This window comes from Panulirus ornatus, chromosome 2 (genome assembly GCF_036320965.1).
Source record: "Panulirus ornatus isolate Po-2019 chromosome 2, ASM3632096v1, whole genome shotgun sequence".
Taxonomy (NCBI): Eukaryota; Metazoa; Arthropoda; class Malacostraca; order Decapoda; family Palinuridae; genus Panulirus; species Panulirus ornatus.
This window is the reverse complement of record NC_092225.1, coordinates 28,451,396-28,469,071: the sequence shown is the minus strand read 5'-3', so window position 1 is coordinate 28,469,071 and position 17,676 is coordinate 28,451,396. Positions and strand designations below refer to the sequence as shown.

The 17,676-nt window shown below is 38.1% G+C and overlaps 1 protein-coding gene across 1 annotated transcript in view; it reads right to left on the bottom strand.

The window, feature by feature from the left end:
- LOC139752109 (uncharacterized) overlaps nt 1-14,605 on the bottom strand; it is a 44,000-nt gene extending 29,395 nt beyond the window's left edge. The window contains exons 1-7 of the mRNA XM_071668008.1: nt 14,294-14,605; nt 12,024-12,190; nt 11,028-11,154; nt 8,772-8,881; nt 6,377-6,520; nt 3,922-4,065; nt 850-971 (exon numbers count right to left, since the gene is read on the bottom strand). Coding sequence (XP_071524109.1) covers nt 850-971; nt 3,922-4,065; nt 6,377-6,520; nt 8,772-8,881; nt 11,028-11,154; nt 12,024-12,190; nt 14,294-14,468 — 989 coding nt within the window. The 5' untranslated portion in view covers nt 14,469-14,605. The remainder of the gene's footprint in view (nt 1-849; nt 972-3,921; nt 4,066-6,376; nt 6,521-8,771; nt 8,882-11,027; nt 11,155-12,023; nt 12,191-14,293) is intronic.
- Between the last annotated feature and the right edge of the window lie 3,071 nt (nt 14,606-17,676).

Genomic DNA, 17,676 nt, shown 5'->3' with positions numbered 1-17,676 from the left:
TCCATGTCTTTTAATTCAACAAAAAACTCCTACAGTGCAAAAGCAATCTAACTCATACACCTCTTCACTGAAGCAAATGATAAACAATCACTAAGATGCTCTGCATTACCTTGGTTAACCTACATGAATCAGCTGTGACTAAAGACACATCACATCAGTTCCTTTCACACTGTGACAACAGTCATTCATCATGAAACAATCAGGACAAAAATCTGTAACAAAACATTCATCTTGTTTCTCTGAAATGTATTTTGTCCTAAGTGTTGACAAAAGCACAGCCCATATATAGTTCAAAAAGTCACAGGAAATCAAGTCACTACTGAATGAATGACAGTGTGGAGGTCTAGCTTGGCGACAAAGCAAATGCAATACAAGTAAACTTTCAGAACGGCACATTTCTATTCATGGAACATTTTTCAATCCTCCTTTGATATACATCTGTACCTAAAATAATGAACAAAAAGTCTTGGACAGGCTACTCATAAGTTATATTCATTAGTATTAAAATATTTATCTAGTTGCAGTCACATCTGACTACATCTTGTAAGCTGACTTACTACTAATGGACCCATCATACTTGGTATGATGCTAGGTGATGCCATATATGTCAGATACTTATTTCCCATTACTGTCCTAACATGCACATTCAGCTTATCTTACCGTAAATGCAAGTTCATATGCTACAGATAGAAATGGCACATGTGCACATTTAGTGTGGACATCAAATCAACATGTGAAATTCATAGAGTAAGAACAACATTCAGTGAGGCATTCCAAGGATCTTAACAAAGGTCTTCACCTCATTCCGTTACATCAATTCCAAAACATATACAAAAATGTCTTTCTCACCTGAAGAAAGACTCAATGTAGCCCTTCTCTAGTAGCAGTCTAGGTAGTGATATCATGTCTACACACACAGAATCTAGTAAAAACTGCTCTAAAATGCCATATCCCATCAGCTTTTCCTGAAACTGAAAGCAGAAATATCTTGGCTAGCTTAAATTTTAGTCAAAATTATCTTCATATCCTTCATAGTTAACAGAAATATTTTCATCATTAACACCTGTAAATACAAAATAAAGAAATTTCTCTTTTTGGAGTACAAATAAGGAAGGCCACAGGCATTATCACATGTGATATCCATGACCTTCATGAGTTGGTACACCTATTAGACCCCCTTTTCCTAAAAAGTAAATTTAGAAACTGCAGTTCTGAACCTTTAAAACCAACATACATTCATAGGCAATCTTCTGTCTCTTACTCCATGACCTTTTGTCACCTCCTACAGACACCAATGTGAAAGTCCTCTCATATGCAGATGACCTCACAATCAAATCACAGAACCCTATCACCAATCAAGCAATGAAAAACAACACTACATCATGCAATTAAAACATCTGCTCATTCAAAAAGGAATGTCTGCATCCACACAGATATTCAGCAATACCCTCTAAATCCCCAACTAACATGAATCTAACCAGTGATCTCCTATAACCTTAATTAGTCACCCATTCCTACAAAACAAAACTCAAACTGTACCAGGCATCACAGAGGACACAATATGTACTCTTCATAACATGAACACAATTATGTAGTCCATGAACTGATTAAAAGCCCTCACACTTCATACCAGTACTAGATTTGGACAAGACAAAGAATTCCTTATTATTCTCTTAAAAACATAAGACCTGCTCCACCCTAAACTATGACTTAACTGTCTGGTCATACAACTGTCACAAGCAAATATAATAAAGCTGGAAAACACACAAAAGGGTATTAATAACAATCAATGGCTGCCTAAAAACCACAAATATTCAAAACTTTCACAATGGGATAAAATACTTCCAATACAGTCTCATCTCAATACACTCAGCTCTTTTTCTGCAACTGCACCAAACCCCTCTGACCCAAACAACTAAATGTATGAGGACAATATCCTGTGTGAGGAAGGGTGATCAAGTAACTACTAATAAAGTACGAGAAATGTGTTCTAATAAGAAGAGTATGGTAGACAGCTCAAGACAGTGCACTGAAATGGTGTGGATACATTGAAAAAATGAGTGAGGAGAAGTTGGCAAAGAGGATTTGAGTTAGAAATGGAGGGGACAAGGAAAGGGGAAAACCAAATTGGAGATGGAAGGAGAGAGTGGAAAAAGATTTTGAGTGCTTGGGGCCTGAACATGCAGGTGGATTAAAGGCATGCATGGGATAGGATAGAGTGAACTGGAGCAATCTGACATACAAGGTGCAATGCACTGTCAGTGGACTGACCCATGGCATATGAAGTTGCCAGGGAAACCACTGAAAGGTCAGTGGGGCCTGGATGTGGATAGTGGTCTGTGTTATTTCGGTGCATTACACATGAAAGCTACAGAAGGGATGATAATAGATTAGGACTCTTCTTCGTCTGTTCTAGGCACTACCTTACTAATGCAGGAAATGGAGATCAAATTGAAAGAGAGAATTTAATCAGAGTAAAAGAATGTGGATGTAAGGAGAATATGTCATGAAGAGAAATCATAAGACAGGTGTTTGTATGAATGTCTTTTCAAATATGACTATGTCAGATGCTTACAAAATGAAAGGCTGATTAAAAAACATTTGCTTTCATCTCTCTTTTCACTCCATCTATAAATGTCAGAAAACCATGGTGACACTACACAGGCTGCCTCAAACCTAAATGTATACCAGAACTTTCACTCTGCTCTCCATCCACTCTTACACATACATTTGCTTCTCTAGAGAAAGCTTTCGCACCATCCACCGGTTATCCTCCTATCACATATATCCTTATCACAATCTGTAACAGAGTCCACTTGATTCTGTCATACTCTCTCAAGATCCATGAAAGAAGCACATAGCTTCTTACCTTTTGCTAGATACTTTTCCAAAGCCATTCTTGCTGCAACATCCCCTATCTTTTGTTAAACCCCCTTGCTACATGTATTCTCCATTAAGTCACTTCAATCACTCTATGAATCAACACTCTTGCATACAATTTTCCAGGTATAAACAGGTTTACTCCCCTATAATTGCTACATCCATCCATCACACCTTTTCCTTTGAATAAAGGAACAACAATAGCATTCACTCAGTCCTCATGATCAACCTTCTGCTTCCATGCTAAATCACCCATCAAATACTTTCCTCTCCAAACTTCAACAGTTCAGATGTCCTTCCATCCACTCCAGGAGTCTTTCCCATCTTAAACCTCATTATCACATTACTTACCTCCATTCTTGCTCTAAGCCCATGCACTTAAATCCTTTTCTTTCCGTCCTCCATACCCATGCAGGTAACAACTGCTGCCTCACCTAGCATACAAACTGACAAAGTAAGAAGTTCATGTCTCACTTTCACACAATGGATATGAGTAATACGCTAAACTGTTATTATAACAAACTATCAAAAGTAATACAGATTATAAATCAGGAAGGAAAGAAAAGAGGAGGGACATGACTGAGCAAGGGATATGGAGAGACAGGTATCTGTGAAGGGTGGTGCTAACTCTTAAATCTCTTGAAGCTTACAGTATACATAATTACATTTAAGTTTTCTATACCATGTACTTCTATCCTCTAAGAAATAAGCAGTATTGCTTCAGAGGCAACTTCTCTTCATGTTACTTTCAGCTGGATGCATACTATATAATACCAATTTAGTACTACAGTTTGATGGAAAACATTTGTGTATTTCATCCTAACATTAGGGAAAGCACCTGCATAATTATTGTATGGTGTGACACGCAAAATTTTCCTAAATATCTAAAATACAGTAAACGTCTGAATTTTGTACTTTAATGAATCAACAGCATACTGAATACCAAAAGCAAGAGAAGTAACTGCAAAGGTAACCCAAAATTCAAACTCAAAGGACTAATAAGCATCCCTGTATAGATGACACATCAAAATAGTAACTTACTCGGTGTAATGAATTGAGGATCAAGACGTCAGTGATGCATGTCACAGAAGTAGTAGGGATCTGGCCTTTCAGTGTAGCAATGAGTCGTGAACTAATATCACTGATGTTCTGAATCTGTGAGTAGATTGCAACCTTGCCTAGAGTCTGGAAAAATCAGTGAATAAAATTAAGCAAAACGTGTATTACATGACCGAAAACATCAACAACAGCAACAATAATAACAATAACAATAATAATAATAATAATAATAATAGTACTGTACATCAACCAAGGCAAATATGAAAATCAAGACACATCAACTGAAAACAAACTAGCATAAATCAGTAAAAGCCTAGATTTCAGCCTCAAGTTTTAAAGCTGAAATAATTATTTTTCAAACATTACCACTTTACTAGAGTTATAGAGAGAAATAAAATAGTTAGAAGGATAATTAAGTGTCCAAATATGTGTAGATGTAAGCAAAATGAGAAGGGCAGATAAGTCGTATCCTTGATGAAATGAAACTGGATGCTCTGGCTCCGAGGGAAAAATAGCCCAAGAGTAACTGGAAAGAATGGTTTAGGAATGTCTATCTATCTTTCTATCTATCTATAACTCCGATGCCTGTTCCCTTCAGTAACTTCCATTCACGGGAGGCCACACCAGGTCTCCACTTATCCTTGTCCTTACATGCCTCCTGCTCATACACCATTCCACACATTCTTCCTCTGTTTCTCTCACTCCAGTATTCTCCACCCTTTTTGCCCATGCCACAGGTGGTCTTCCACTCACACCAACCTCTTTAATTGTACTATCACACACTCTCCTTATAAACTCCCAGTCTTGCATTCTTTCCACATGCCCAAACCACCTCAAAGTTTTATGTTTCACCCATTCTACCACTCCACAATTCACTCCCTTGGTATTCCTTGCCATACCATATCTCTCATTCACCCTTTCATTTCTTTCTTCACTCCATCTAGTCACACCCCATGCTCTTCTCAAATAGCTCATTTTCACAGCCTGGATTCTTGACCTCTGTGGCTCATTCCACATCCATGTTTCAGCTGCATAGGTCAGGGATGGAAGGACTATCCTGTCCCTTAATCCTCTCTTCACTTCCATACTTACACCTCTACCCTATATAATTCTATTAAGGGACCCAATAAGTCTTCTACCCTGTACCACTCTCCCTTATCTCTTCTTCCATATCACCAAATTTACCCAAAACAGCTCCCAGTTACTTAAATTCCCTCATGTCTTGGGGTAAAATTAATGGTTAGTGTATAGGTATGAACTAAGGATGGGGTAACACTGCTCCTGAAAGAGGAGCTGAGGGAATGTGGCAAAAAATATAGGGAAATGAGACCCATACTGATGTGGGTAAAAACAAAAGTGAATTATGAAAGGTGGGTGGTTACTGCCTTTGCATCTGGCAGTAACAAGACTGATGAAGAGAGGAGAACGTTTCAGGAGGGCTGAGTGTGCTTACAGTTAAGATGTGAAATACTGACTATCAGTGATGGGTGACTTAAATGCAAGTCAGTATTGTGGCAGTTAACTGGAGGGCAAGGAGAATTCAGTGATTTGACAGGAAATGGTGAAAAGTTTGTGAAGTAGTGTTCTGAAAAAGGAATGGTGACTGGGAATACCCAGTTTAAAAAGAGGGACATATGTAAATATACTTCAGTGGGTAGGGAATATGGTAAGGAGGTATTACAGGATTACATACAAATTGACAGACACGCCCAAAAAAAGACTTTCAAATGTGAATGTGCTGAGAGGGGCAACCGGTAGGATATCTGGTTATTACTTGGTGAATAATTTCAATATACAAACTACTACTATGTTTGAAGATATGAACAAGTGTGTATATTTACATGATACAGGAAATTATCAAGTACATATTCTAAGAACTTGTATCTCCATGATTCCCCATCAACAACAGAATCGAAAAACTGCCCGTCTATCTCTTTAAGAGAGAAATTCTTTAAACTCTCTGGCAAACATTTCACTTACAAAACATTCATCATATTCTTAAACTTTCAGTAAATGTTAAATGTCACCTTCTGAAAAATTTCTTCTTCCCCTTACTGTAAGCTGATTTCATGCTTTCTAATTTCTCTACACTATTGCTGGCTGACCTAATGATCTGGCCCATCATCTTATATTTCTCCAATGCCTTGAAGTTTTCAAGTAATCACAATGAAATGCCTATCTGTTTCAGTCAGCTTCTAAAGAATCCCAAATAAGTCACCCCTCTATCTTCTGTTCAAAACATCTTCCAAGAAATCTATACGTATATTGTTCATTAATGGTACTGCCAAATGCCTAAAGAGTTCATGTAAATAAATAAAGGGATGAAAATAAAAGCAACACTGGAGGAATACTATGGAGTTTGAAAAAGTATGGTAGATGATAAAACCACATTGTGAATGTAAACTAAATAAATGAAAAAGGGACAAACATTACTTGCCTGTAAATATATCTGCTTGAAGATGCTCAGGACACACAAAGTGCTTTGCCTTAGTTCTTCTCCCTCAGATGTGCTTAAATGCTGCCTCAACTCACAGAACTTTCCTGATATAAGGCACAAGTCCTTCACTAGACTCTCAAAATGCTGCAACATCAAAAAATAATTCTTAAATTATGCTTGTATATTATCCTCAATAAAGTTTAACAAATTTCAATAAAAATGATTGAAGTTCAATAATACGCAATGAGTATGTGATAATGTTTCTGAGCAAAACATCCAATCTGAACAGAACAGACCCCTCAATACCCTAAAGTATAAATATGGGATGCATTAAGGTAAATGTGTAATAATGAAAGTCATAGCTTCACCTCAAGTCACTATGTCCCACATTCATCACTTTGCATTTGAGTAAGTATAATTTCATCAAACATTTAACTAAACAATTATGGGAACTGTGCAGGTTTCCTTGTGGGCTATTGCAATCCTGGCCAATCCTTCATTTTCCCTATTCTAAGCATCATCCATAAACACATTCTGGTATGATTTAAGCTACATTTGCAGGTCATTCCAACACACCAAAAGTAGCAGTAACCCCAGAAATGAATACTTTGGGACATGACTGGAAACATTAATCCAAAATGAAAAGGCACCTCTGAGGTGGGTTCTGTGTTTCCTTTCACTTGGGTAATTTCATTCATTTTCATTCATACTATTCGCCATTTCCCGCATTAGCGAGGTAGCGTTAAGAACAGAGGACTGGGCCTTAGAGGAAATATCCTCACCTGACCCCCTTCTCTGTTCCTTCTTTTGGAAAGTTAAAAAAAAAAACGAGAGGGAAGGATTTCCAGCCCCCCGCTCCCTTCCCTTTTAGTCGCCTTCTACGACACACACGGAATACGTGGGAAATATTCTTTCTCCCCTATCCCCTGATATGAATAAGCTGTCCCTTCCTTATGCATGCCTGAAAATACAGTCTTTTCATCAACCTCCTACTAAGAAAAAATCAAAATTCATTGGCTATTCCCATTTTTCTAGATCAGGTTTCACCAAAATAAGTTTAAAAGATCTGCTATGCATGATCTCTTCCCTTCAAAACAATACTGCCCGTCACCTAGGTAGCTTCTGCTTTGCACGTCTTTATCCACATGCTTTTCAATTTTTTCCAGGATCTTAAAAACTGCAAGTGTCAGTGAAACCAACCTTGCCAGGGTGGTTTTCTCTTCATGGTCCAAGAAATAATAATGCAATGCATTTCTATTGATGACCTAGCTATGATGACATCAACTCTGAGTGAAGGCTGTTGATTTGCTTAGGAAACACCAGCCATCAGGGTCAAACCATTCCATTACTAACTATGTGGTTGTTAATGACAGATATGAGGAAATTTCTAACCAAGAGGTTACAAATTTCTAATTCTTAGAGGTCTGAAACACATTCTATGTTACCTTACTATGGCCTATGTCAGTGCCATTAATTTTGTCCCCATTTTCTGATGGGATGAGAACCCTCTAGATGCCTGGGGCAACTACAGCCCACCTTTCATCCTCCTTTCTGCCTCACCTACATGTGGACTGTTGGCATTCTGCCCACAAACATACAAAATCTCTCTCCATGTCACACACAACACTTGACAACACTTTACTCACACAGCTCATTCTTCAGGACTAGATTTCCTGTGGCGAGTACTATGTGCTAGCCCTTCCTTCTGGCAAAATGGTAGGAGCAGTAGATAGAGGTAGTAGGTAGAAATATTTAGGCAGGACTATTATGTAGAAATGTTAGGTAGAGGTAGTAGGTAGGAACATCAAGTAGGAGGCACTGCAAATACTGCACTAGACTGGCCCTCTGCTGGTGGCCTATCAAAGGTGGCACATTAAACGTTAAGAAGTGGCACTGGAGTTCACTAGTTATGGAGACTCTAGTGCCATGGCCACCCGCTGAGGGAGTTCCTGAAGGAACAGGCTTCAGAGATATACATAGATAGATAGATAGACTGAAATACATCTCATGGCTTGCAGAACAAACCAAACCTGGAGAGAAATGCAGCAGAGGTCCATGGCATAGGTATATATTTGTAATTAATCTTACAAGTACTTTCAAAATAACTAACTAAAATTCATATCAGACCTTTAACTTTACAACCTTATATTACTAGTTATGTACATCATGTTACTATGATTAGTTTTATGTGTCAGATGATATGATCAGATAGCTTAGCTTTACTTCTTATGGGCCCCATTTTCTATGCTTAGAAACTACTCCTATTACATAAACAATCTGTGGAAGAAGTTCTAATACAGTATTAACTACCCAACCAAAATAACATAAACATCATCCACTCAAACCAATGAAGCAAATATAATTGTCACAAAGATAAAGGAATCATTATTCTCACTTGTGTACCAGTAAGAAGCAACATAAAGGAGGCGATGACATTTACTCCTTCACGCTGCACAAACAAGCTGGGGCTTCGCAGGCATGGCAGCAGCATCTTTTCCCATATGCCTGTATGAAAAGTTATGATACCTTTTTAGGTCTTAATAACCATACATATTTCCTTTTTGCATTTACCTCCCTAACAACCCCATTCATAAACAAATTAAACAACCATGGAGACATCACACACCCCTGCCGCAAACCTACATTCACTGAGAACCAATCACTTTCCTCTCTTCCTACACGTACACATGCCTTACATCCTCGATAAAAACTTTTCACTGCTTCTAACAACTTTCCTCCCACACCATATATTCTTAATACCTTCCACAGAGCATCTCTATCAACTCTATCATATGCCTTCTCCAGATCCATAAATGCTACATACAAATCCATTTGCTTTTCTAAGTATTTCTCACATACATTCTTCAAAGCAAACACCTGATCCACACATCCTCTACCACTTCTGAAACCACACTGCTCTTCCCCAATCTGATGCTCTGTACATGAAGTCTGTTGGGGATGAGAGAGCTTGGGAAGTGAGTCAGTTGTTGTTCGCTGATGATACAGCGCTGGTGGCTGATTCATGTGAGAAACTGCAGAAGCTGGTGACTGAGTTTGGTAAAGTGTGTGGAAGAAGAAAGTTAAGAGTAAATGTGAATAAGAGCAAGGTTATTAGGTACAGTAGGGTAGAGGGTCAAGTCAATTGGGAGGTGAGTTTGAATGGAGAAAAACTGGAGGAAGTGAAGTGTTTTAGATATCTGGGAGTGGATCTGTCAGCGGATGGAACCATGGAAGCGGAAGTGGATCATAGGGTGGGGGAGGGGGCGAAAATTCTGGGGGCCTTGAAGAATGTGTGGAAGTCGAGAACATTATCTCGGAAAGCAAAAATGGGTATGTTTGAAGGAATAGTGGTTCCAACAATGTTGTATGGTTGCGAGGCGTGGGCTATGGATAGAGTTGTGCGCAGGAGGATGGATGTGCTGGAAATGAGATGTTTGAGGACAATGTGTGGTGTGAGGTGATTTGATCGAGTGAGTAACGTAAGGGTAAGAGAGATGTGTGGAAATAAAAACAGTGTGGTTGAGAGCGCAGAAGAGGGTGTTTTGAAGTGGTTTGGGCACATGGAGAGAATGAGTGAGGAAAGATTGACCAAGAGGATATATGTGTCGGAGGTGGAGGGAACGAGGAGAAGAGGGAGACCAAATTGGAGGTGGAAAGATGGGGTGAAAAAGATTTTGTGTGATCGGGGCCTGAACATGCAGGAGGGTGAAAGGAGGGCAAGGAATAGAGTGAATTGGAGCGATGTGGTATACCGGGGTTGACGTGCTGTCAGTGGATTGAATCAAGGCATGTGAAGCGTCTGGGGTAAACCATGGAAAGCTGTGTAGGTATGTATATTTGCGTGTGTGGACGTATGTATATACATGTGTATGGGGGGGGGGGGGGTTGGGCCATTTCTTTCGTCTGTTTCCTTGCGCTACCTCGCAAACGCGGGAGACAGCGACAAAGTATAATAAAAAAAAAAATATAATTTCCTTTTATCATTATCATACTTAATCGCCATCTCTTATGTCAACTAGGTAGCGCAAGGAAACCACATACATATACATACACAGACATATACATATATACACATGTACATATTCATACTTGCTGCCTTCATCCATTCCTGTCACCACCCTGCCACACATGAAACAGCATGAGGTTGATCAAGGGCACACAAAACTTACAGCACACTAATTTCAAACTAAAGATCAAATCTATGCCCTTTTTCTCATTATAAAAGGTGTCCAAACTCTCATTTCCAAAACATTTAGCTAGTTTCCATAATTTTTTTTTCATACTATTCGCCATTTCCCGCATTAGCGAGGTAGCATTAAGGACAGAGGACAGAGCCTTTGAGGGAATATCCTCACTTGGCCCCCTTCTCTGTTCCTCTTTTGGAAAATTTAAAAATGAGAGGGGAGGATTTCCAGCCTCCCGCTCCCAGTTTCCATAATATAATGGAAAATTTAGGATACATTAGGACCTATGCATATTTTAATTCCCTATCATGAACAACATTTACTTACACTGTAAAATAATGATAAATTCATTGGATATTGATTATGAAGTAATGAAATGTGCAAAAAACATCAAAAATACTAAACTGCATAGCAGTGGTAAAATAAATGGAACAACATCAACATCAAATATACAATTTCCATCATACCATTTTTGACCAACCAATATGGGCCAGCTCTGTGTTTGCAGATGGACTGTACAAGACTAAGTGCAGACGAAGAGAGTGCTGGGTCACTCCGTATGCTTGGCAGGATAACCAAAAAGTGACAGAGTACCTATAAACAAAACAGGATGTTAGACGAGTTTATGGTCACTTGATATGAAGAGCAGAATGTCCGAACAGTAGCAAATACTATAAGCAAGAAAACAGGTAAAAGAATACAATAAAAGTGAAAAATATTGTGCAACTTAGTTAACATATAGCATATATTCCCCTTCTTCATCTGATCTGGCTCCCTCAGAATCTATTCTCTTCCCTTGACTGAAAGCTGAACTTCCAGGAAAGAACAGTGAATGATGATGTTTAGATCAGTTCTTTAAAAAGGTTTATTATTGCTACAGATAAACAATGAATTCATGATGAGATGGCAATATAGAGATGGTACATTTTCTTCTGATTTCATGGGTGCCTATTCAGATTACTCTTTTGCCCTTCTTTTAAAGATAGCCTACAAACATCCAATACACCTCTGTAAGGGAGGTTCAATAATCAATCTAACATGATGAGTGACTTTTCCACCTCTATCAAACCCCCTTGAGTTTTTTTAACTGCAAAGAAATTATTTACACAATACACTATCATGAAAATCATCCTTAAAAAATAAGTGAAAAGGGGGCATACTAACCATAATACACAACTGTTAAGTTCCTGAATAGCAAAGCTACAGCACTCTCACACATATAAGTACATTTTTGCAGTTCATCTCTGATGTATCCCCATTAGAAAAAACTGTCACCTCTTTCTTTATATTCATCAACCCTAAGGATGGGAAGAAAGGATATTAACTGTGTATCTCCTACATGTCATAGAAGGTGCCTTACAGGGGTAGGAGCATGAAGGGTGAGTGTTTTACTGTCTCACCGTTTTCTAAAAGTAGGAACAGAAGATACAACTACTAATGTACCTCTCAAATTCCATACTAACCTTGTCTTCAGCAAAGGTATCAAAATTTTCTTCAACAGAAATGAGTGATGCTAAAACTTTCAAGGCAAATGACACTGTACTGGAATTTTTGGTGTTGCTTACAACGCTTGGTTCAAGGACTGTTTGCACAAATGTCACCAATCCAACATCCTGTGCCCATTCATATCCTGTGAAAATAAAACAAAATCTGTGGTGACAAAACAAAACAATGGCCAATAATCAGCATATCTACCTACCATCACCTCTGGGCAAATATTTCCTATTCTCCACATAACTCAGTCCATCTTTCCAATCTCCTGTTTCTCCATCTATTCTTTTCTTGTATACACTAAGTTCTAGACATCCTTCTTCATCCATTCTCTTCACATAGTCTGTATGAGTTTTTTCAAACATCCTTCCATCTCAGGATTCAGTCTGTAAATCCTTTAACCATTTTTTTGTGAACAAATGATATTATCAGCCTCTCCAATGTGCATAAAAGTGCACAAAAAAATGTATACACAACTTTCTTTCTTCAGAGATAAGATTTAAACATTCCAAATTTAGGAAACCACATAAACTACCAGATTGGTGAATACTATGCACGCTTGTTGCATTCACTTACACTTCATAATGTTTTATATTAATACATTAAGGAGCAGAAAAACTATCAAACCATTATGTTTTCTCCTACCAATTAAGAGTGATGCATGTGTCCTTTATGAAAAACACATTATTTACCAGATCATCAAAACCTAAATAGAGACAACATGGGTGCAGCATTGGGTACTACCAGCAACAATGGGCACCACTGTTATAGCAAAAAGACTCATAACTACCCACTAAGGTCACTAGTGGATTACTGAGGCCTCCAGGCAGCTGCATTGATCTATCATATATTTAGGTTGCTATCTACAGTTAATCACAACAAACTATAAAAAGCATCTAAAATGTGAGAGGCCATTCTCAAAATCAGTTTCAACGCACAGTCAAACCAGACTTTCATCATGTTAACACAGATGACAGACCAACTAACCAATTGCACCTCCAAACAAGCTCCCAACAAGATGCCAATCCACACAGGTCACAGCAACAAGTCACATTTACTTTGGTATATTTCTACATTAAATCTTGGCTTCTGAGGGAGGTCTATTCACCAGTTCTGTTGAACATCTACAAGTGTTTAACCTACTGTTACATCAATTATAGGCAAATTTCCCTAATACCGATAACCCTCACTTCTACTGCATTACTTAATACTGCAGAGCATACAGTTCCAAATCACACTTCATGGCCGTTAACTTTAAAATTACTATAACAGATCAGAGCAAAATCAGTAAATAACTGATGCGAGATTCACTAGAAACCACCCAACCTTACATTAATCTCCAAAAAGGGACCCTACCCTGAAGCCCTCTCACCTCAGTCTTCATCAACATAATACAGAAATGTTTAATACTTGAAAAAAAAATCCACACCTTATTGGTGAAATAACCTGAGATTCATCAGTTCCGACTAATTGTCTAGATAAACTTTGACTCAGTTGTGTTGACCAGACAGCACCAATGGGTCAAAAGTCTTTTTGCCAGTTAATACATCCAATAATGCCTTGTATCACTCTTAGAAAACTGAACTGGATAGTATTAATTTTGCTGAGTTGGCTTGGCAGTATCTATTAACAACTCTGTGTTGTATCAAACTACCCGTCATATGTGACGTAAACTTGGGCGGAGTTGGGTTAGGTAAGGCTGGTTTGGTCAAACTACTGTGTTAGGTTAGATTAAGCAAGGATTAATAAGTAAGGTTCGGATATACTACATAGCTTATGCAGAGGAAGTTACAACTGGTTGGGTAAAGCTGGTTTAAATTGATCAGGACAACTTTTGCTATTAAGATTATGCTATGCTCTACAGGTTAGATTAAGTTGGTTACCTTAAGTAGTTTACTGCCACGCAAGGAGGTGGAATGCTTGTATTGTAAGAAATTGCCAGGAACAATTTAACAAAACACGCTGTACCCTGTTCAAGCATGAGTATGTTATAGGAATTATATGAATGGGTCGGTAAAACAATGTCTTACCCACGGGTAATGGCTACTTGGCAAACTACCGTTTCACTCATCAGTGCCTTGTTGGGGAAACCGTTCATCTATTGACGTTCACTGATTGGCAAGGGTAAAACAATGGACATTTTCCCGACTAGCCGGCATAATAAGCAATACCTAAAGTGGTGCAGATTTGACGAAATAACCACCACATTTAACTGGAAAAGGCATAACCAAAAAGAACTCACCATTTTTGTTCTTAAGAAGAATATGTACGTGAGTATGTAGTTTGTTGAGCATAGTGTCATCCTCAACACGTGCCAGCTCTGGGGACTGGCATTCCTGGCCCTGCTGCTGGTAGGATTTTAAACTTTGGAGCACAGCTCCCAGCTTACTCTTGATCTGGGCATCACTACTACTCATCTTACTCTCCTCCTATGGATACACACACTTCCCAGAGATGCAAAACTTCCTAAGTGAGTGCCTGCGGATAATGCCAATTCGTTATTTGCTTCCAAGATGATAAAACACACAATTTCCTCACATAACGCTTGCATCCAATGAGAAATGTTGCGACCTGATAACACTCTCGTACCTTAAGCACAAAGTTGATGTACACACGTGGACGTATTTAATCAAAATGTAAAAAAAAAAAATCATATAATTATGTGTTCTCTATATTTTCACAAGCTCCTTAATCAATTCCCAAGAAGATTGGATTTGGTCGCATATGAGTATTTGAAGTTCATGAACAATTATTTGACATGGTACGGGTATACAGAAGGTAGTTTATTTCAGCAAGTGTAAAAACAGACTTTAACTTAAGTTTGTTTTAGCTTTTAAGTTCATTGACGGAGTGATTCGCACTTTTTTTCTAATTTGTCCCATGACCATGCGTTTACTGTTTTCGCTAATATGACTGTAATGTACCTTACAAATGATAATGCTATGGAGTAAATGATAATTGATTTTAGATGTAAATCTGTCGGAAAAATGCACCTGTGAATACTATTTGCGTGTGACGGGGAGAGGTTTACAATCATGTTGCCTCGTCACAGCATTGCAAATGTGCCAGCAGGTCTTTAATACTATGAACATAAGCACACACACACACACACACACACACACACACACATTTCCCAGCCTATGCGAGGTGCCCATTTCCTCGACCAGGCCCTACATGAGGATGAACAGCTGGGTGGACTGTGGACCAGCTGCCGCGACCAGAATTCGAACCGATGCGAATATGACCCCAGGCGGCATGTGTGATTGTCAGTACACCATGGTGCTGCACCTATATAAAGAGTAAACTAGGAAGGAGATTTGACTTATATAGAAGCCTAAACATTAACAGACAATTATGACGTTTCTGAGTCAACCATTGTATACGACCATCATTCATAACAAGATCTGATAAATTTTCTACTTCTATATCTTCCATAAGGCCTTCCCTTAATTTGTTATAGCTACAGACGAGAAAGTAAATAGAGTCAAAGTACATAAACCTGGTTTGAATCAGCAATGAAAAATTACCTCGAACAACTGAAAAATCGTGAGGAACAACGAAAAATCGTGATTCCTCTACATGGCAAAGCTTACCACAATTGTTCCCACGTTCTCAGCCAAGCTTTAAGTGCTCTTTTAATGCAAATGTCACGGGTCAGGTTAAAAAAAATTTGTCATGCTGGTGTACAGGTTTTCGCTACTTGTAATAACCTGGATCATCAAAAGTTCGATCGTAAGTACATATGGACGAAAATATTTCATAAAAATTTCATGTCAATACAAGTAGTAAACGTGTATTTTGTATAATTTTCTTTTATATTCAGTATAAGTGTCCAATCTATGTCCAAGGTCATAATATGAAATGTATAGCAATTTGATAAACTAAAATCGATTCGCACACGGAGGTATCTCTAAATCTACGATAGATGAATTAAGTAATAAGAGAGAAGAGCACCGAGAAGAGATTTAAAGAAAGGAATCAGAAAAATTATATATAATTTCCAAGTAATTTAGACAGCAAGTACAACCAAATCATATATTCTTTGAAATAGTATGCGAGTCTTTATACAATGTCATCTATTTGGTGTACGAAACATGGCAAAAATATTCTTTCATGGATATGCCCACACGTACATCTTTGCCTGTTATCGTACGCAACCTTCATGAAATATATGTAAACACTGTCTGCAGGCGATCAGTCTATTCTCCCTTGCAGTTCTCAGTTTTACCTAATATGACGCAATAATTTGTTTACCGTAGGAAGTAAAGAACAAACTTGAAGGCAAACATGTTGATAATGTTGCCAGCAAGTCCTGGCTATGATTTCGAAACAACAGACAATTCGTCGACCATTACACTTGCTACAGTTATGAATGAGAGCAACTCGGAATTACATAAGGAAACCGAGTGTAACTCATATTGTATAACGGAGATAATCATTCCAATGCTTTGGTTAAACTTCCATGTGCTTCACTTACTCAATCATGACGTTGTCAATTGATTTTGACCGACTTTTATTAGCAAATACCGACTTAGGCTGCACAGTACCACTCCATTATCTAATAAGTAATTCTGGTGCCTACCTCTTTCAAAATAGGGACCCACCTGCAGTGTTTATTCTTCTATTTCATTTAAAACTATGGTAAGAGAATTGGGGAAATACTGGTAAAACAGAACATAACATTCTTTAAAGTTCCAATAAAGAATGCCAGAATAAAGCGTAGAAAATTCCATTGCGATAAATCATCAGGCAGGGGACGGCTTGACTGCTCTACTGTAGAAAATAGATCTGAATGGAATCAGTCTTGTGGTACTGGGTAGAAATGGCAGGCATCAGCTAAAGGTAAACCAAAATCTGTACTAAACGTCAAACGTACAGAGTAGAAATACTGCCGTTGATAATGAAAAAAACATTGCTATTCTGTATGGGATCCATAAAAAGTTTTACGAAAAAGCATTGAAATATTCTTAGAATTTTGGGGGATCTTAAGATATCAGTTATCAGGCCAGTCTATTCTACTTATATTTCTTCTTATATACAAATATCAAATCTATATGCATTCATAACTTCTAAAACTATCGTACTTGCAAAAATCTTCTTTAAGCTTCGCACATCTTCGATCATATGACAGATGTATTTACCTCTGCCTGAAGGCATTTCCTCTTCTTCCAATACATCCCAATCTGTTTCCCAGAATGCAATAATTTGAAGACATCTGTTTAATACTATATGATAAATTCTCGTGAGAGTAGTTTCATCCTTGAGTAATATGTGTATCATCTGTAATGACTAGTCTCCGTAATTCGGCCATTCTATAGCCAATACTGCTATCTGCATGATAAAGTTTCAATGTTGGTTGCCTTCACACTGTTTTCCATCAATGGAATTTAACTGTTTTCTTTAAAATGAATCTCATTTCTCTCATTGCTTCAATTCTGTTTGACCTCACAAGTTAACCATCCCCTTACTTCTAGCGAGGTTGTTTCAAGACATCATAGCAGTGTTTCTCAACCTTGTCCTGATACGGGAACGCTAAAAGCAACATTTAATATTTTCTGGAACCCTGATCTTCTCCATCTCAGTAGTTCCCTTTTTCTAGAGCAAACTTTTATGGCTTTGTAACAA